Source organism: Panicum virgatum, chromosome 9K (genome assembly GCF_016808335.1).
Source record: "Panicum virgatum strain AP13 chromosome 9K, P.virgatum_v5, whole genome shotgun sequence".
Classification (NCBI taxonomy): Eukaryota; Viridiplantae; Streptophyta; class Magnoliopsida; order Poales; family Poaceae; genus Panicum; species Panicum virgatum.
This window is the reverse complement of record NC_053144.1, coordinates 42,298,375-42,319,685: the sequence shown is the minus strand read 5'-3', so window position 1 is coordinate 42,319,685 and position 21,311 is coordinate 42,298,375. Positions and strand designations below refer to the sequence as shown.

At 43.6% G+C, this 21,311-nt stretch overlaps 3 protein-coding genes across 3 annotated transcripts; all 3 read left to right on the top strand.

The window, feature by feature from the left end:
* Nucleotides 1–5,206: 5,206 nt before the first annotated feature.
* Nucleotides 5,207–6,115, top strand: LOC120648714. The gene is made up of 3 exons (XM_039925401.1): nucleotides 5,207–5,251; nucleotides 5,371–5,579; nucleotides 5,672–6,115. Exons 1-3 carry the CDS (start codon nucleotides 5,230–5,232, stop codon nucleotides 5,870–5,872), a joined length of 432 nt encoding a protein of 143 aa, XP_039781335.1. The 5' UTR covers nucleotides 5,207–5,229; the 3' UTR covers nucleotides 5,873–6,115.
* Nucleotides 6,116–6,596: 481 nt separating this feature from the next.
* On the top strand, nucleotides 6,597–9,978 carry LOC120648010. The gene is made up of 3 exons (XM_039924796.1): nucleotides 6,597–7,755; nucleotides 7,900–8,243; nucleotides 9,964–9,978. Exons 1-3 carry the CDS (start codon nucleotides 6,597–6,599, stop codon nucleotides 9,976–9,978), a joined length of 1,518 nt encoding a protein of 505 aa, XP_039780730.1.
* An 8,548-nt stretch (nucleotides 9,979–18,526) lies between these two features.
* Nucleotides 18,527–20,662, top strand: LOC120648713. Its single transcript, XM_039925400.1, has 2 exons — nucleotides 18,527–19,665; nucleotides 20,373–20,662. The coding sequence occupies exons 1-2, from the start codon at nucleotides 19,146–19,148 to the stop codon at nucleotides 20,411–20,413; spliced, it is 561 nt and encodes a 186-aa protein (XP_039781334.1). The 5' UTR covers nucleotides 18,527–19,145; the 3' UTR covers nucleotides 20,414–20,662.
* Nucleotides 20,663–21,311: the final 649 nt, after the last annotated feature.

Below are 21,311 nucleotides of genomic sequence, written 5' to 3'. Positions count from 1 at the left end.
CAGCCACGCGACTGTCCATAGTCGCCTCAGTGAGTACAACTCGATGGCAACGGAGGTGCATGGGCCGGACTTTGATCCGAGCATGGAGCCCATTGATGGAGAAGTCGTGATGAGGGTGGGAGGAGGGAAGAAGCATGGCCGGTACTGGATTGGAGACAGCTTGATTGACACCGCCAGTACTCCTACTCTCGCGCAGATTCGAGCCAGGAGCACCAGCTCTAGCCCGGCCATACGCCCACGTCAGAGCACTACGGAGATTCAGATGGAGGCACTGAAGGTTATTTCTGTTACAACAAAGGTTTATTAATTTTGACATATGTTTCTTGGTACTCTAACCATGCAATCTAATTTTGTAGGCCCAGATGCAACGGGACTTTGAAGCACAGCTCCTAGCACAACAGCAGGCATGGGCGGCACAGCAGCAGGCACAGCAGCAGGCGTGGGCGGCCGAGCGGGAGAGGATGCAGCAAGACCTTCGGCAGACACAGGAAGCCTCCCAGCAGAATCAGATGCAGCTGGCCCTGGCTTTTCAGTTCATGCAGACTCTGGGCTCGCAAATGGGTCTTTCGCCACCGCAATTCACTCAGACTAATATCCCTACGCGTGCAGCTACCCCTACTCCTGTGAGCGATTTCGCAACCTTCTAATTTTATTTATCGTTATTTGACTAAACTCTATCATGACTTAGAAACAATGCCTTAGAAACAAGGACTTAGAAACAAAGACTTCAAATTAATGACTTTGAATTTGCAGCCTCAATCGGCGGCATCAAATGATGGGCCAACAGAAATGTCCCCTTCGCCGATGCCTCAGAATGTGTGGCCGCCTCCTCATTGGGTGACTTACATGCAGCAGTTCCAGCACCCGCAGCCGCCGCCACCGTAGTCGTGAGTTGTGGTTGTATGGACATGCACTCTTTGTATAGACTATCGTTTGAACTTGTGCTTGTATGGACATGTATGAACTACCAGTGCTTGATGGACTTGTATCGACTACATTTGGGTTTGTATGCATTGCGATATTTGCATTTGGACTTCTATGGATTGAATGTGATGCAAATTGTGATATATGAAATGATTGTGACATTTGATGCAATATATATGAATTGCCTGTGATGTTAATTTGATTGGAATCTGAAATATTTGTGATTAAACAAAAAAAATGAATCTGAAAATTAATTTTGCCGTGTGCCGCGATTTTTTGCCGTGTGCCAAGGCAAGGCACACGGCAAATCTGCCATTCTTTGCCGTGTGCCACGTGGACAGGGCACACGGCAAAGCGGCTGTGTTTGCCGTGTGGCCGCTTTGCCGTGTGCCTGTCCACGTGGCACACGGCAAACAGGCTGTGCCATGTGGTGTTTGACCCTGCACTTTATTTTGCCGTCGGCCTAATATTGCACACGGCAAAGTGTTTGCCGTGAGCCCGAGATGTAGCACATGGCAAACTAGCTCTTTGCCGGCCGTTGTTTGCCGTGAGCTGTTTGCCGTGTGTTACACTCGGCAAACACTTTGCCGAGTGTAAAGCGGCCTTTGCCGTGTGCCCTTGGCACACGGCAAATAGGCACAGTCCCGTAGTGAGCACATTGAACGTGCGTGGACCTTGGTGCTCTTCTGGCATCATCGGTGGACAGAGGGGGCCGTCGCTATAGTAAGCGACTACATGATGATTGTTCATCCCAAACAGTGATCCATAGGTATGTATATACACGATTGATTCTTGTGCCCCTGGCGAATTTCTGCAGTCCCATGGAGCTGCGCCGTCCACTTTCCGATGTCACAAACACGTTTGAATCTTCTGTTGCAAAGAGATTGAGGACAACAGCAACAAACTCATCTGATGCAGGTCGTATTTAGACTAGATTGATTTCGGTAATTTTTTCGTAGGCAATGGTAGTGCTCAGTGAGTTTTTTTGTGTTCAGGGCTTTCAGCATTGGATCTAAAACGACAAAGGGACAGAGATAGGTATGCAAAATTGACAGATGAGCAAAAGGCGCAGAGGAATGCAAAAAGAAGGGAGAATTACGCCCGCAAGAAGACTGAGCAAGTTCGTCGTGCGTTGGGTGACCCCAAAGATGATGAGATTGCTACTACTGTACCAGCATCAGGTTCGTTTTGTTTGTAACAAAAAATTATTCAGTCCGACGAACACGTTTCCATTGATATGATAGATTTATAATGATTTATTTGTCTTTTTGATAGGTTTGACACAACTTTTTCCCATATCTGTACCTGTCCATGAAGTGTCCCGCATGGTAGATACAGTTATTGTCAATGGAAACCCATTGTTAGGTAAGTACACTTGTGTCAATCTTGACCCATTATTTGCTCTCAAACAATCTTTGGTGCTCACACCCGATAATTATGGGAAACAATTTGATAAAAGGTACATATAATATGGGTATATGACTTTTAATTTCTTGTTCAGTGAACTGTCATGAACAAACACCTCAGGCTATCTGTACTTCCAAAAATTTGTTGGAGGTCACACCTGAATCTGTGGGAAATAATTTGAAAAAAAGGTACATAAAGCCTGATTATTTGGCTTTTCAATAGTTGTGAATTTTATGTGACTTTGTACTAATTTAGGTTATTATTTTGTTTAGTGAACTATGAAGAACAAACACCTCAGACTATCTGTGCTTCCAATAATTTGTTCGGGATCACACCTGAATATGTGGGAGGTAAATTGAACAAAGGTACATATAGCATTATTTTATGGATTATCAATAATTGAGATTTTTATATAGCTTCGTATTAATTTAGGTTATTTTTTGTTTAGTGAACTATGAAGAACAAACATCTCAGGCTACTATGCTTCCAATAATTTGTTCGGGATCACACCTGAATATGTGGGAGGTAATTTGAAAAAAGGTACATATAGCCTGATTATATGGCTTTTCAATAATTGTGAATTTTATATGGCTTTGTACTAATTTAGGTTATTTTTTTGTTTAGTGAACTATGAAGAACAAACACCTCAGGCTATCTGTGCTTCCAATAATTTGTGCAGGATCACACCTAAATCTGTTGGAGGTAAATCGGAAAAAGGGTTATATGGCTCTTGTAGTAATTGACTGACCCGTACAAAATATGATTACAATTTTTATATGGGTAATGGTTATATGGCTATGTAGTAATTTTAGTTATTTTCGTGTTCAGTGAAGAACAAACGTCTCTGACCATCACTCGCAGTAATTATGAGAGAAACTTAGATGAAAATACACCAGCAGAAATTATGAGAGAAAGAAAAAAAGAAACTTTATGCTGCCATGTCCGCAGTTGATAAACAAGAAAGATTTCATAAACAGAAAATCAGACGTGAAGCTAACAGGCAAAAGAAAGAGGATGTGTGCCAAATGAGGTTGCAGAACCCTTGCTTGCAAAATCACGAGGCCAGAGTTTCTAAACACCCTATCACTAGGAGTGCTACAAGAGGGTATTATTATCATCATCATCATCATCATCATCATCATCATCATCATCGTCATCATCATCATCATCATCATCATCACAATCTGGGTTAAGTCATTCTGATCGGTTTGTGCTTTTCATACCAGGTGTGAACGGTGGAAAACCAGTATTTGACTCTGGTATTTGGGAACCAGATGATGAGATGTTAGCTACACAAGAAGGTACGATCCAGTAATTACTTTTATGCAGGAGAACACACTTACTTGATTCAGATGTAAAAACAATATATATTTAAATAATAAAAGGATTTTTTACAGAGGAAGATCTGGATTGCAGAGCGCCAGATGATAGTTTTTTTGACTGTGACTTTCTCGTAGATGATGAAGCAAGAGTCTACCATAATAATGGTTTGTGCTCATTATTATTTCGATCATTTAGTGTTCTACTGTGCATCAATGAAATCTAAGTACGTATTGATGCAGACATTTATTTCGAGACTACTTGGGATCCAGATGTGGTAGTGTTGGACAATGATTGTTACGATCGAGTGTACAAAGATTTGCCGTCTCACCATCTTGTATTGAGGAAGGTTTCGATATGCGAGTATTGCGGTGCTATAAGGTTTCCAAGTGAGGGACCAGGTTTTTGTTGCAGGCAAGAAAAGGTTAATATAGTTAACACACCAGTTCCCGATGAATTGCGCCGACTTTTTATTAGTCAAACGGATATAGATGCTCTATATTTCAGAAAAAATATACGGCACTTCAATTCACATTTTGCTTTCACTAGCTTTGGAGCTACTGTGGATCAACGGGTCGCTACTGCCGCTGGTGATTATTTCTTGCCAATATTGTGTTCATTATTATGTACATTGCAATTCACTTAAATTGATGATTTTGCATGCCAATATTTTGTATGTAGGTACTGGTATCTATACTTTCAAAGTACATGGACAGATTTATCATAGATTGGACCAACTGCAACTGGGGAAAGACGGCCCACGTCATATGCAGTTGTACTTCTATGACACAGATGAGACCCTATCACACAGAAGCAAAAGATCACCCCATCTTGATTCAAGATTGATTCGGATGATTCTTCGAATCCTCGAGAACAACCCGTATGTTCGTGTCTTCAGGAGTGTTGGAGAAATGCAAAATTTAGATGAGTTGAAAATTGAATTGAACACCAGTATTTCGGTTGATCAAAGAAGATATAACGCACCTGCTATGGATCAAGTTGCGGCTATCTGGCAGGATGGCTATGATGAAAGAAATAAATTTAAACGGATTATTATGGTTTATCCAAATTCTGGTCATCTAGAATTTATACGGGCGTACCATGGTTGTTACGATCCGTTAGCTTACCCTATCCTGTGTCCCGGTGGTGAGACTGGCTAGGAAGACAAGAGTATATTGCTGGAGGAAAAAACGACAATACGCTTTCCTCGAACTAGAAAAAAGTATACAAAGTGCAAAACTGATGGTATGACATCCACATGTCCTACTCGGTTATTACTTGTTGGTTAAATTATTTTAACCATTTTTTAAGTAGATGGCAATTTACTAATATATTTCTATTACCATATAAACAGATAGTCATATTGCTCCTTCTAAAAGGGCAAGAAAATCAGGTGTCAAGCAGAATCAAGTACAACCAATCAGTCAGCCGACGCATTCAGGTTGCAATATATAATCACTTTTGATTCAGTCATGGTTAATGATTTTTTAGCATTTACAATAGCACTTATTATGGTCTTGTAAATTTATAGTTCCTTATATTTGTGAGGATGAGGAGGAAGACGACTGTGACAACAACATGGCTGAGGATGGTGATGGAGGTAAACTTCATATTAACCTGTTGTTCAATGTAATTTTATGAGTGTTCATTTAGCTTAAATACAATGGATAGTTTTTTTTATCAGTGCTCTTATCCTGTTCTTATTATTTAAATAACCAGATGGTGGGGGTTCGCGTCTGCATGTCAGTGCGAGGGAGTATTACTGCTATATTATGCAGATCCACAACGATGTTTTTAATATATTCTTTCATGGTGGAAGGCTTTTCCAGCAATGGATAGTGGATATGTATGTGAAAATTGAGAGTATGCGACTAGATTGGTACTCCCATCCAGACCACCAGAAAATTATTAGGGCACACCTCTATCAGGTATAATAAAATTTGTTCATATCATATTTCAGTACTCCGTCGTTTTTATTTAATGTGTTGATTGATTCAAGTTGATATGTTTTCAATGACAGGGTATAATGGACACCCTTCTTGCCGGTGAGAATAGGGGTTTGAAGGCTGGTAAATTGGTTGTTTTATCTAAAAATTTCCCCAGAAGTGATAGAGATGTGCAGTGTAGGTTCATGGATACAATGTCATTGGTTGCTAAATATGGAAGGCCAGATTATTTTTTAACCATGACTTGCAACCCCTACTGGCCAGAGATCACTTAACTTTTGCTGCCTGGTCAGACACCCCAAGATAGACCTGATATTGTGGCCAGGGTTTACCATGCCAAACTCATTGATTTTCATGATTTTGTGATTAAAAAGGATTTCTTTGGAAAGGTGGCAGCCTAGGCACATGTTACTGAGTTTCAGAAAAGAGGTTTGCCGCACGAACATTTCTTGCTTATAATGGAAAGCAGTTCAAAGCTTAGTGGGCCAGATGATTTTGATAAATATATTTCTGCAGAACTACCGGATGAAAAGAAATATCCTCTTCTCTATGAACTTGTATGCAAACACATGATGCATGGACCTTGTGGTGTTCTAAATAAAAAGTGTGGTTGCATGCAGGATGGTGCTTGCCGTTTCAGATACCCTAAACAGTTCAGTGAGACCACGGAGCAAGGAAAGGACGCATATCCTATATACAGAAGACGGAATGATGGTCACAAGGTATTTGTGCGTAAGAAATGGTTGGATAATAGATGAGTTGTACCATATAATCCAACACTCTTGAAGAGATATAATTGCCGCATCAATGTTGAAGTTTCAAGCAGCATCATTCGTAGTTGCGAATCAAGACTAGAATGGACAGATAGAGATAAATGAAATTAAACAGTACAGAAAAGCACGGTGTATAACGTCTATTGAAGCAGTATACCGGCTCTATAGGTTCCCAATGTTTTCTATGTATCCCCATGTTTTACAGATGCAAGTTCATCTTCCTGGCATGCACATGGTCACATTCAATGATGACGACAACCTTGAAGATGTGCTGGAACGCGCTAGGAACCAAAGATCGATGCTAACAGAATTCTTCAGAATGAACAGTGAAGATCCAAATGCTCGAAGATACTTATACAGGGAATTTTCAGAACATTATACATGGAATAAGTCCAAAAAAGTTTGGTCTACTAGAAAAAGAAGTTACCAGATTGGAAGGTTGGTGTATGCGTACCCGTCTGAGGGTGAAAGATTCTATCTTCAAGTTCTTCTAAACCATGTTCGAGGTCCAGCATCATTCATATCAATCAGAACAGTTCGTGGTGTGGTGAGTCCTATTTTTAGAGAATGCTGTGAGAAACTTGGTCTTGTTGAAACAGATAGGTCACTCGACAATGCACTTAGCGAAGCAATAGTTTTTCAGATGCCATGTGCTCTCAGAAGAATGTTTGCCACTATTATGGTTTTCTGCGAGTACACAAACATTCGTACCCTCTGGGATAAATATTTTGAATCAATGGTTGAGGACTATGTGCATGTTCATGGAAATTCTTCATGTGTTGAACAATTTGTCCTTAGGGACATCGCGGATATTCTCTCCTCGATGGGTAAAGACATTAGAAAATATATTACCAGACTGAAACTAACTGAGGAGAGAAAAATTATTGTATCTGATGAAGATATTAAATTAGCTGAGTCTCTCAATACTGAGCAAATGGAAGGTTTTAACGAAATTTTTGATCATGTCATCAGAAATAAAGGGAAAGTTTTCTTTATGGATGGTCCTGGTGGGACCGGAAAGACATATCTTTACATGGCTCTTTTGGCCAGAGTTCGATCTACGGACCGCATCACAGTGGCTACAGCTACATCTGGTATTGCAGTATCCATCATGCCTGGTGGTCGTACAGCTCATTCGAGGTTCAAAATTCCCATAAAACTTCAAGATAATTCTGTTTGCAACTTTACCAAACAAAGTGGTACTGCAACACTATTGTGTGAGGCGTCTTTAATTATATGGGATGAGGTGGCGATGACACGAAGTCAGGCTGTGGAAACACTTGACAGATCGTTACGGGATATTACAGGATGTGATTTACCGTTTGGTGGTAAAGTAATGGTATTTGGAGGGGATTTCAGACAAGTTCTACCTATTGTTCCTAGAGGTACTAGAGCACAAATTTGTGACGCTACCTTGCTTCAATCCTATATATGGGATGATATCAAGATAATACGGCTGAAGCAGAACATGAGGGCCTAGAATGATTTATGGTTCTCACAGTTTCTATTAAGAATTGGTGATGGAGCAGAAAAGATCTTCCCAAATGATTATGTGGATCTGCCAGATGACATTATGCTTGAGTATAATGATGATCAGTCTATTGATACTCTCATCGATCATGTGTTTCCTGATCTAGCTAACAACTGCACCTCCGTCAGTTACATGCGCGAGCGTGCTATCTTGTCAACAAGAAATGAGTATGTTGATAGCCTCAACGCAATGATGATTGGAAAGTTTCCTAGAGAAGAAAAGGTTTACTACAGTCATGATTCTGTAGATGATGAATCAACTAATAACTATCCTCTTGATTTTTTGAACTCAATTACTCCAAATGGTCTTCCTCTGCATGAACTTAAAATTAAGAAGAACTGTGTAAGGATCGATGGACCAAGAAGGGGGGTGAATTGGGCCTTTTTCAAATTTCTAAAACAATTAAAGCAACCTTAACCTATGCAATGCTAGTATGGCTCAATTCACCAACCGGCTAACTAAGCAAACTACACAAGCTGTCAAAGATACAACAAGATATGAAACTAAGCAAGTTAGAGCTAAGTTATGATCTCTAAGGTCAAGCACATAAATAATTGCATGAAAGTAAGTGCTTGAAAAGAAAGAGTGGGCAAGAGACAACCAGATTTTTTTCCCGTGGTGTCGATGTGTTGGCACACACCCCTAATCCACGTTGTGACACTCACTAAGAGTATTGTCACCTCCCATGTCACCGAGACTTGGGTGCTCACTAAGAGTCTCCGTTCACCATCCCGGCGTGGTGGAGCTCAAGCCACGTACAAACTTCTTCGGGCTACCACAATCCTTGGCAAGCTCCGGAAGAAACACCTTCAATCACCAAGATCGCCTAGGTGCTGCCAATCACCAAGAGTAACAAGCTAGGGCCTTCACTTGAGCAAGAACCGATCACCAAGAACGGATGCACACAAGCTTCTCTCTACTCAAGTCCTTAGTCTTGCTTCTTGAATGATTTAATGGACAAATGTGTGAAAGATGAAGCTCAAGGTGGCTCTCAACAATAGTATAGTGTATGAATGTTTCCTGGTGTCAAGAGAGTGCAAAATGATCCATTGGAGGGGTATATATAGGTAGCTCACACGAATAGAGCCGTTGGAGAAAAGCTGCCAGAAAAGTACTTAACGCCGGTTAATCCGACGAACCTCCAATAGCCAGCGTCGGTTTAACCGATGAATGTAAACTGCCCCTTATGGAAACTAGCCGTTACAACTTGAGCAGATTAACCGACGTATCATCGGTTTAACCGGTGAGTGTAGTTGTCCACTGATTAGCTGAAAAACCAACCCTCTGGACAACTGCACCGACGTTAACTCAAATCCATCGTCGGTTTAACCGGTGAGTATAACTTCTAAAAAATCTAGAAAAACCAACTCACTGGACAACTGCACCGACGTTAATTTCAAACATCGTCGATTTAACCGGTGTATGTACTTGTCCAGACTCTGCTAACTGCGTTTAACCGACGTATAGAAAAATGGAGTCGTCGGTTAAACCGGTGTATAGACTTTTTCTGATTTTGCCTTTTTTGATTTGAGTCTTGAATGAAATCCAAATATTCTTGAGATATAAGTTGAAAACCACTTATTTGAACTTCTTGGAACCTGAGTGACCATAGTGTGCATCCATTTTTTATTGACCATGTCCATGCTCAAGTTACTTGGCCTTAACCCCTCTTAATAGTGCGATCACTACAAAACTATAAAACCTATACTAACCTAAGTGTCCTTCTCAACCTTACGACACTTAGGACTAGAAAGATCCTTAGTCTTGATATATATATTTGAGTTGAATGCCGAGAACGTCTTTTTGAATAATGAAAATTGAGGGGCCTCTTAACAAATGACCAAATGAGTGATAATGTCTCATTAAGCTACACAAACTCATTAGTCACAATAATGGTTGTCATTAATCACCGAAACATACCTAGAGGGCCTAGATGCTTACAAACTGTCCTGTCATACTTCTTCGAAATCTGGATCCTCATCATAGACTGTGCAATGGAACTCGACTTATAGTGAAGGCTTTTGAAGACAATGCAATTGACTGTGAAATTGTAAATGGACAGCATGCTGGAAATTGAGTTTTTATACCAAGGATTCCATTGTCTCCATCAGAGGATATTTCACTACCTTTCAAGTTCAAGAGGAAACAATTTTCAATAAGACTCAGTTTTGGAATGACTATAAATAAAGCTCAGGGTCAAACTATACCAAATGTTGGGATCTATCTTCCAGAGCCTGTTTTCTCTCATGGACAGCTATATGTTGCCTTATCAAGAGGTGTTTCACGTTCAACTACATGGATGCTAGGTAAACCTAACAAAGATCTTGATCCCACTGACAGAAGAATAAAAAATATTGTTTTCAGAGATATTCTACGGTCTTCAAAATGAAGGTATCTCATAAGATGTATCTTTTTTTAGTGTAGATGTTGTTGGTTATCACTAATATATTATAAATTCAAAGGGCCAATCTGATTGGTTTTTTTACTTAATGGAACTTTAATCGTTTGCAATGACACCGGAGTCCATCATAAATGGGATATGAGTTGGAAATTAAATTCCCGCGACATAGTGTGAAGATTCTGCATCGTTAAATTTTTATAATATGTATGTTAGATGTGTCATTCATATGTTGATTTTCTGAAAAAAAAGATGTACTACAATCAAGATATGACCAATGCAAATATTTTTTTCTTACTTTTACCCTCCTAAATAATTCTTGGGATGTCATTAATGGGTTGCATGTATGTATGGTCATGTCCATATGATCTGTATATCTCAAAATTTTCATTTTGGGTAAATTTGTATCGAACAATGTACTAAATATTGTATCCACAAGCTAATTGTAGATGTGGCTATGAATACATATTTTTTGTAACATAATTCTTTTATTTGATTTTTCTAAAACACTTGCGTGCTGCACGTGCACCCTACTAGTATACACATATGATGGATGATGATACATGCAAAGTAGAAGCATAAATATATATACATAACTAAATAATATCTTCCTGGATCCTCGATATCTTCTCAATCATTGGATTCTGCAAAAAAACGAATACAATGGAAATGAGTCATGGACTCCTGATAAACATATTCAGCCATTTAGATATTTCCACTTTGTGGCCATTTTGAATCATTCCCAAGTTTCAACCATTCTGCCATTTTGGAGTTCATTTACAAATTTTAAATCACACTACTACAAAATTCTATTAATCGAGGCGCTTTAAAATTGCCTTGGAGGTGGGCACGTTAAAAAACCACCTTGGTTAATGCTCGATTAACCGAAGCGGTCATTTTTCATTAACAGATGTGGCTGCAGAAAACCGCCTCGCAAAATTGATTAACCGAGGCAGGCACTATTAATATGACCGTGTCGGTTAATAGATTAACCGAGGCGGTCATACTAACTCAACTGCCTCGGTAAATAATTAACCAAGATGGTCAATGTAACTCAACCGCCTCGGTAAAACAGTCCCAGCACACTAGCCTGAAAAGCCCAATTGCGAACATATATATAAATACTTCCTCCCCAAAACCCTAGCTCTATCCTCTTAATTTTTTCCCCACCCGAACTACTCCCTTTGCGGCGGCGGCGCTGACCTCTCCTCCTCTCTCTCTTTCCCTCCTCCCTCTCCTCCCAGCGCCAACCTCACAGCGGCGGCAGCGCGGCAGCCCGAGCGCGTGGCAGCGGCGGCCACGAGCGGGGGCGACCGGGGCCCGGCATCCTCGAGTGCGAGGTGGTGGCGGCCACGAGCGGGGGGCGCACGACGGCGGCCTCGAGATCATCCCCGGCGGGTGGCATAGGTGAGCTCGAGCTCGTGCTCGTGCGGATCTACTGCAGGGCGCGGCGGCGGCCCCGAGCTCATCCCCGGCGGGTGGCAAAGGGGAGCTCGAGCTCGTGCTCGTCGAATCGGCTGCGGGGCTCGGCAGCGGGTGAGTGCGACGGAGCAAGGCGAGGCCGGCGGTGGTGGCCGATAGGCTCGGCGGGCCTGTGGTGGGCTCTGCGGGCTTTCCTTTTTTTAATTTTGAGTAAAATGCACAGTGGGTACCTAAACTATTAGGAGGGTACCAAATAGGTACTCCAACTCAAAAAGGAACCACCTATGTACTGGATCTATTTCTATTGATCACTTAGGCACCAGCACATTACGTGGACAAGCCACACTGTACAGGGCATGGCAATTTTGTTGAAACACCCCCAACCGAACAGGCTCTTCAGCACGTTCACATTCACAGGTTCCAAATGAGATGCAGGTTGACATATATAGTGATATATATTGACTGAAAAACCATACATGTCCATACTTATGGTCGTTACAGCCAAGAGCATGTTTTGGTCATTACGGCCAAACAAAGGTTCACTCATCAACAAAAGGCAACTTTAGTTGTTGCACAAAAGACAACTGTAGTTGCTGGACAAAAGGCAACTGTATTTCCTGCACAAAAGACTATCTAAGGTGTTGTTTGGGCTATCCTACTACCCAGATTGACCTCTCTTTACCTTTCCTGTCTTCTTACTAGGGGCGGCAGTGTTGTTCTTCACTTTCGTGGTCCTTAAGGTCCTTCCTGCCTTTGTTGCTGTTGTAAGTGTAGCATGCCTCACTGGTGGGAGGTTGGAAATAATGTAGGCAGAGTCTGGCAACGGTTGAGTAGATGGAATGTGCCTCATGTTATGTGAAGCCTAAATACAATTGACTACATCAGTTTTGTAATATGGCAGTAATGAAATGAAGTTGTTAATATTTTGGGGCAGCAGTAGTGAAATGATAATTATTGGTACCTCATCTAGTAGTTGTGACAGCATGGGGTTCTCCACTTGGGACAAAAGTGACTGTGTTTCAGGACCTATGTGTATGTGACTCACCTCCTAAACCAATAATTTAGTCAGGCAATTATATTTTGCACATGTAAAATGTATGGCTGTGGCTATGCACATACCTGAGAATTTTCTTCATAACTTGGTTGTTGGTCTGGCTCAGCTGTAGTAGCAACAGTTGGCCTTTTGGTTTTCTTAACAGCTGGTTGGCCTGCCTTTTTTGCAGCACAGGAAGTTGAGTTATGACCAGCTTGTGCATAGTGACTGCAGTGTATGATTACTCCATGTTTAGACAGCCTTGGTCCATTAGGTCCTTGAACTTCATGTGCTGCCCTTCTTCTTGCCTTAGGTGGTCTGCCTACCTTCTTCTCATACTTAGGTGGTTGCACTTCTGGACCTCCAACATTCTCCCAAGAAGATTTTTCAGAACATGGAAATATTCTGCAGCCATAAGCATTTTTGAATGCATCAATGGAGTAACAATTTGGAAGCACTGGATTTTCTGGGATTCTTTCATGCTTCAGGCAAGAAATCGCATGGCTGCATGGTATGCCTGTCAATTGCCACCTTCTGCATTCACAATGTTTGCCAAAAAGATCAACCACATAGTGCCACTCTCTGTCATGAACTTCAAAAATACCATTCCCACTTGGTACAGGATAACATGTGTTGGAGAACTCAGCATGCCTATCTAACTTTTTCCTGATCTTTGGGCATATGGCCATTCCTAGCCATTTCTCAGCTAGGTCTTTCTGTTTATTGTAATGCCTGACCATTAGTTGGGACTTGATCTTCTGTATCATGGTCAAGATAGGCAGCTCTTTAGCTTCCAAGATGTACTTGATGAAAACTTCACAAGTGTTGTTTAACAAGATATCACACTTTGGGTACTCACTAAAAAAAGCTCGAACCCAAGTGTTGGGTGCCATCTTCTCTAACCAGGCATAGGCATCCTTGTTGAGCACTTTCATTTTCTCCATTTCCTGGTTCCACCTTGTCACTGTACTTGCTCTAGCACATGCCCATAGTTGATTTTTCAGATTTTCTCCTTTGAAGTGGCCTTGGAAATTTGAGTATAGATGCCTAACACAGAACCTGTGCTCAGAGTTAGGGAAAACTTGTTGGACAGCAGGGATTAGTCCTTTTTGTTTATCTGTCATTATGGTCCAAGGAGTGGTGTTGTCTATGCCCAGATCCTGTTTTAGTGTCTCTAGGAACCACTGCCATGATGCCAGAGACTCCACCTCTACCACTGCCATGGCTACAGGAAAGATACAATCATTTGGGTCTATGCCTACAGCAGTGAGTAGTTGTCCCCCAAATTTAGTCTTGATGTGGCAGCCATCTAGACATATCACTGGCCTACATGCACCGAGAAAACCCCTCTTGCAAGCATCCAAAGACACGTACAATGAACTAAAGTAGCCATCGAGCAAGTTCAGATAGAAGCTACTACCTGGATTTGACTTCCTAAGTTCATGACCATAGTTCCATAGCATATTGAATTGCTGCACTTCATCTCCATAAATGATTTTCCATGCCATTCTTCTTGCCCTACTTAGCTTCGTCCTAGATGGAGTCAAGTTTAACTCTAACTGAACTGTACTTCCAAAATTGGTCAAGCTCATCTTCTCATCAGCCCTAAACCTGTCCAAGTACCTATTAGCTAGCCATTTTGCAGTGCACCTCTTAATCACCCATTTCTTTTGACAATGGTGGTCACCAACGTAAGACTTGATCAAGAAACACTGCATCCTTGAGTCAAATGAAGCATACAAGTACCATGGACAACCATCATCACAGTGAGCTTTAATTCTGTTCTTGTCATTCCATGGCATCTTTATCTCTACCCTTTGTTTGATACTGTATTCTATAATAGCATCCCTAAGCAGCTCTACTGATGCAAACTTCATTCCTATTTTGAAAATAGGGTTTTGCAAGTCCTCTGGCCTAAAGGTCTTCATTTTCCTCCCAACTTGACCCTCTTCATCAGATTCTGGTAACTCCAACTCATCCTCATCAGATGACAACTCATCCCATTCCCTATCTGTTATCATGTTCTCTTTGCCATATGGGGCATTTCTTTTCTTCTCTTTGCTCACTATGATGCCCTTGGCTGCACCCTCATCAACCACCCCATCATCAACATTGTCATAAAACAGATCATCGTCGTCATCATCAACTTCATAATCACTGTCTACAAATTCCCCATCTGTACTGCCATCCTTATCTATGCCTTCACTGCCCACATCAACATCTTTTTGAGGTGCCACCTTCCTGTCACTGAACACAATGTCTTCCCAGGCATTGTCATCAAGTGAATTGTATTGATCAAAGTACAACACAAAGTTCTTAATCTTATATGCAACTTGCTTCATGATGTTAGTTTCTCTATCAGAATCTACGATTCGCAAACCAGTACCCAACTCCATCTCAGGCAACAACCAGTGAACATTGACATTCTCAAGTCCATAATCTAGCATCAATATGATCTCATCAATTCCATAAAAACTCCAGTACTTCACTTTGATATGGTCAAACCAATCCACCTTGCCATCCAGATAAACCCGATTCTTACCAGCCCCATAGAAAAATCCCCCATGACGTATTTCCACAGAGAACTCATCATCATCAGGCCCTAAACATTCAGATAAACCTAAAGTTCAGTGCTTTGCCATAACAACCCAATCTGTAAATCAAATCCATGTACTAACACACCAAAATCAACTATCACAAACTACATTGAACATTGGATAGGGCTTCGTAGCACTTACCATATACAGGTGCTGGTTCCCCTTTTAGTCGCCGTCGATCGGCCATGGTGACGTGCTGTGCCGTGCAGCGACGGTGAAGCTCGCGGCGTGGGCCACGGTGAAGCTCGCGGGCTTCAGCTGGTTCCTGCTGTCATGGGCGACGGTGAAGCTCGCGGCGTCCTCGGCCTCGGCGAGATTGGGTAAGGAGGCGGGGGGAGGCCGGCGGCGGAGAGACTGGGGCGGGGGGAGGCCGGCGGAGGTGAGGTTGGGGGAGGCGGGCGGCGGGTGGGACGCGGGCGGCGGTCAGGTTGGACGAGGCGAGCGCGCTTCTGCGCTTCGTGAAATTGACGAGAAAAGGGGGGTTTTTCATTGATTAATGCCAAACATAGGAGGTGGTGGGGGGTGTTTTCAGCAAAAATGCCATGCCCCCTTCTCCACGATGGCTGTCCACGTAGGCTGCAATTGCTTGCGTGGCCCAGTTAGGACTGCTAGTGATCAATAGAAATAGATCCAGTACCTAGGTGGTTGCTTTTTGAGTTGGAGTACCTATTTGGTACCCTCCGAATAGTTTAGGTACCCACTGTGCATTTTACTCTTTAATTTTTTTATTCTATATATCGAGGCGGGCATGAAAACCACCCCTAGTTAATGCCATGATTAACCGTGACGTTGGCTCCGAGGCGGTTGCAAAAACCGCATTGGTTAATGTGACATCCCAGCCCAGGGCTTAATAGGTTTAATAGGATACTTATACCAATAAGTTGCAACTTCTTTTCCGGAAACTGGTCTCCAAAGAACTCCAAGGTTAAGTGTGCTTGGCCCGGAGCAATTTGGGGATGGGTGACCGACCGGGAAGTTATTACCGGGTGCGCACGAGTGAGGACAAAGTGTACAGAAAAGACATGTGTTGGTCTGTGAGGGCAGTCTGTGCCCTAGTTAAGCTGCCAGATATAAGCGGGCCCGGCCTCGGAGAGGTGGGACGTTACAGAATGGTATCAGTGCCGACTCTCGCGGTTTCATGGGCACGTACGGGCGTAAGTGTACGGGCGCGTGAGGGCGCATATGCCACCTACATGTGGACGGGCGTGTGGCGAGTCAGTGCGCGGGCATCTGGGATGCGTCGTTGGCACTGGACGCACGGACGTGGCACATGGACTGTTGGCACTGGACGCACGGACATGGCACATGGGCCATTGGCACTGGACGTACGGGACATGGCAAAGAGAGGACATTCCTGGCTTGGGATTGACCGACGAGGACGTCGGTCTTTAAAGGGGGTGAGTATGTGACATCCCAGCACAGGGCTTAATAGGATTAATAGGATACTCATACCAATAACTTGCAACTTTTTTCCGGAAGCCGGTCTTCAAAGAACTCTGAGGTTAAGCGTGCTTGGCCCGGAGCAATTTGGGGACGGGTGACCGACCGGGAAGTTATTCCCGGGTGCGCATGAGTGAGGACAAAATGTGCAGAAAAGACATGTGTTGGTCTGTGAGGGCAGTTTGTGCCCTAGTTAAGCTGCTAGATGTAAGCGGGCCCAACCCCGGAGAGGCGGGATGTTACAGTTAATACTTTTTGCCCGCCTCGAAAAAGGTTTCTACAGTAGTGTTACTTTCCAATGTGATTAGGTGCTCACATTGCTTTAAGGAATATATGGAAGCTATAAAAGGGAGATAGTTTAAGATCCAGAATTGCTCCCCAAGTTTTTGAAAATGCACATTTGAAGTTCTGTTTCAGAATCTTGATTAACATATACCATCATTTCGAGGTGTATACGGTTATGAACACTTGTAACAAGTTTAACCCCCAAAAGATGTCAACTTTTTTTATTTTTTCCCTAAAGAATGCCTTATTAACCACATTGTTTTGTGTATATAACAGTCATAACACTTAACCTAGTTTGAAGTCAATAAAAAGTTCACTGATACTCAAGAGAACTCAACTACACGAAATGTCTATTTTGTGGCCACCTGCATGCTAGCCTCTTCTTCGGGATGGCGCGGTCGCCACGAATTCGGATGACGTGGTCATGGTCATGGGCAGCACCACCAGCGTGGCTGCCGTGGTTGAGCCTGTGCTGCTTGTCGGGTGTAAGAGGCTCATCAACACCCTAGGGATAGGCTATAATCTCAATCTACTGGTGGTCTCTTTGGCTCTAGGCTATCGTGGTTATTGCCATGCTCATGGGCGCGTAAGAGGGAGCAGATCTGGTGCATGATGGAGAAGACTCAGTGTTTGCTAGCCCAGATGTCGGGGCAAATGCGAATCGACTGCGCCCGACTTCCCGTGTGTTGTTGTAGTGTTGTGGCAGTGGCGGCGGTCGCCCGACCCGAGCAGCGAGGACGATGCTAGTCTCTGGGAGCCACAACGAGCCCACATGGAAGATTGAGACTATCTAGTGCGCTTGCGTTATCAACCATTGGCTCGAGATCCAAAGGTCAGGAAAAAAATGGCGGGCCCAATAAGAGTAAAGAAAGTTGACCAATTTTAGGTCTTTTGAGATTCAAAATTTTATGACCACCCCAAAACAACCATCTTTCGTTTTGAAAATGCATGGCTGCGTAACCCCGCTTTTATCCCTTCGGTGCTCCCTGCTTGGCATGAGGCCGCTCCTCACGCGGATGCCGCTGGTCGCCTCGCCGGATGTCTCAAGACGACCCGAACAGCGGCTAAGGTTTGGGCTCGGCGTACCAGGGCGCCACCAACTCTCATTCCAAACTGCAAATTCCTCATTATGCTACTTGATTTTTTAGAAGAATCTCGGAACTTGTCTCAGCAGGAAACGAAAGTGCGCACCCTCTGCCAAGAATGTCTGGCGCAGGCAATCAAGGAGCGCGCAGCCTATTGGAAACAACGGGGGAAGCAGAAGGCGTTGCGAGAGGGGGACTCCAACACACAGTTCTTCCATGCGCATGCTACTCAGCGCATGCGAAGAAACATGATCAAGGTTGTTGAGGTAGATGGACTACAGATCACAACACACGAGGGCAAAGTTTCAGCACTGACGGCCCACTACAGAAGAATCATGGGCGAGTTCGGCAACAGTCACTTCTCCTTTGATCTTCGGGCTCTGTATGCAGGAAAGCAAACGGCGAGCGCACGACTGACCGAGCGCTTCACGGCCGCGGAGGCGCTGAACGCGGTTCGTTCCATGAATCGCTGCAGTGCTCCGGGCCCGGACGGCTTTGGGCCAAGCTTCTATGCAGCATAGTGCAGGATGATGTGATGCACTTCCTTCATGCTTTTTACGAAGAGAACGTCCAGCTTGACAGAGTCAACCGCTCCTACATGGTGCTGCTACCAAAGAAGCCGGGAGCAGTGACAGTGGATGCGTTCCGGCCAATTTGTCTTCAAAATTGCAGTGTCAAGATAGCAGCTAAGCTCCTGACCACGCGCCTGCAACATGAAATCAACGACCTGATTGATCTGGACCAGACCGGGTTTCTGAAAGGCCGAACCATTGCCGAGAACTTTGTTTATGCAGCGGAGCCTCTCCAAGTCTGTCACAAGCGAAAGGTGCCCACACTTGTCCTCAAGCTCGATTTTGCTAAGGCATTTGATACCGTGAACTGGAGCTGTCTCATGCACGTGGTGGAGTCGAGAGGGTTTGATGCAAAGTGATGCCCACGTGGACTCAAGCCTGAGTCCCAGCCAATCACGGCACAGTTTTGGGCATGCGCAGCCAACAGGGCCAGGCCTCCCATCGCCCTTGGTGCTGCCGCATCCCTCCTACTCGCAAAACCCTCCGATCCCTATATGCGCCGCCGCCCCTGCGCAACGTTGCTCCGCCACCGCCCGTGACCTTGCCGTTCGGCACCAGCAACGACCTACCAGGGGCCCTGCGCGCCTACTCGTCGCGCGTCGCCCCCTGCTCCCCGGCGACCCTGCAGCCGCGCCTCTACCCCTGCGTGCATCCCCTGATTGGTAGCGGCACCCAGGTCCGCTCGACCTTGTGCGTCGCTGCTCAGATAGCAGAAGCCGATCAAATCGCCATCGTCTCCTTGCCGGCCAAATTCCGGCCATCCCGAGGACCTCCGCTGCCGGACCAATCCAGCACCACCATGATGACCCCCTCGTCGAGACAAACCCTTTTTGCCGGTCCCCTCGTCGTCCCTTCATCGCCGGCCACCGCCGCCCACAGTGCTGCCGCGGCTAAACCGCTCCGCTCCATCGTCGTGACCAGGGAGCATCTCGGTGAGAACCCCTCCCTGCCTTTTCCTTCCTCTCTCCATGTTTGTTGTTGCCGCTCTATCTTTTGCTGTTACAACATGCTGATCAGTTGTGGTCGCCATGGCCATCACATAGTGCCATATGCATGCTTATGTTCCTACAGGCAAGCAAAACTATCCGCACGTGAATATGTGTCTAACCTGAACAGCCGGCCAGAATCATTCACATCAGAGTCCATTACTTCCACCAATATTTGATTCGTTTGTCCATATTCATTTATTCAATCAATTTGCTTTCTTTTCATTCAACTTCAGTGCTAGCCCATCAGTCCTGATTTATATATAACACTGCATATTGATATCATATTAATAACTAGCTTCGTATTGCTTCCGTGGTATAGTATTTAATTATCCAATTATTACTATGCCAATGCACCGCAGTATGAAATTAAACTATTAAAGTGATACACTACTTTCTGATGTGCGCATATTTTCCTAATAATGTATCCTTGTATTAATTATCATCTCTTCTTGTTCGATGAGACCTACCTAAACCTTTATATCTTTCTCATTTTAAATCTGAATTTAATATTTCTTGCGCTCTCGCGATCGTCACTTCGAACCTTATCCCTTAGTGCGTTATTTTATAGCTTTCTTGTGTTTGATGCTTGTTCTTAGTTCTGCTTATTTGCTTGTTTCTTGTATGTTTGTCCCGATGCTTATCACGAGTAGAAGGAACGCAATTCGAGAGTTGTGAAGATGAAGAATTGTGAGAACAAGAGCTGAAGACTCTGAGCAGTTATTATCTGGATTTGAGGCAAGTATATTCCTCGATCATATTTTGTCCTAATAACATTTATTTTAAGCTTGCATGCATTAATTTTGATGGGTACCTATTATCTTTATTGATTATCCATGTCCTTCAATAGCCGGGTTTCTTTTATAAAATCTTTTGGGTAGTTTGCTTAGCTGCTGAATAATGGTTATGGGTGGTTTGCAACAATAATTCTTGTGACATGATACTGTGGACTGTGGTTGATACACTTTTGGAACAATATGATGAATTTGTGAACTTGATTAAAATCAACCATGGAGCGACCACCCGGAAAAACAGCGCAACCACAAGGACTATATGGCTCTAGTCTTGGCTGATTAATGAGATGCCACTAGTTTATTAGTAGCTTACCGAAAGGCGCATGAGGGGGGCCTAGGTTCAAGAGGGGTTCTCGGTCTGCCAAAGGAGTTTGGTATGCCTACGGGGTACACTCGCTTTGGGGGAGGGTTCACTCGCCTAGCTGCTGAAACCTTAGCGGGCTATTACTTGTTAGAGAGTCTTTGTAAAGGTCTCGTAGCGTCCTTATGCAATCACACCTCGGAAGTGTGGTATTGTTCCTGATCAGCACATACATGATTGGGTTTAAAGTTCTTTGGAACTTTTACGCGACTTGTGGTGAAAGTGTGCAACCTCTGCAGAGTGAAAACTGATATATCAGCCGTGCTCACGGTCAAGAGCGGCTCGGACCCTCACATATCTACTTAATTGGAGTCTGAACTTTAATCGAGACATTTAATGTTCCAAGCTTGATTTATTACTCAGTTATCAACTTCTTTTTCATAAATATGGGATGGTTCCATACATGCGTAGTAAATAGGTCGTTAATGTTCAACTGT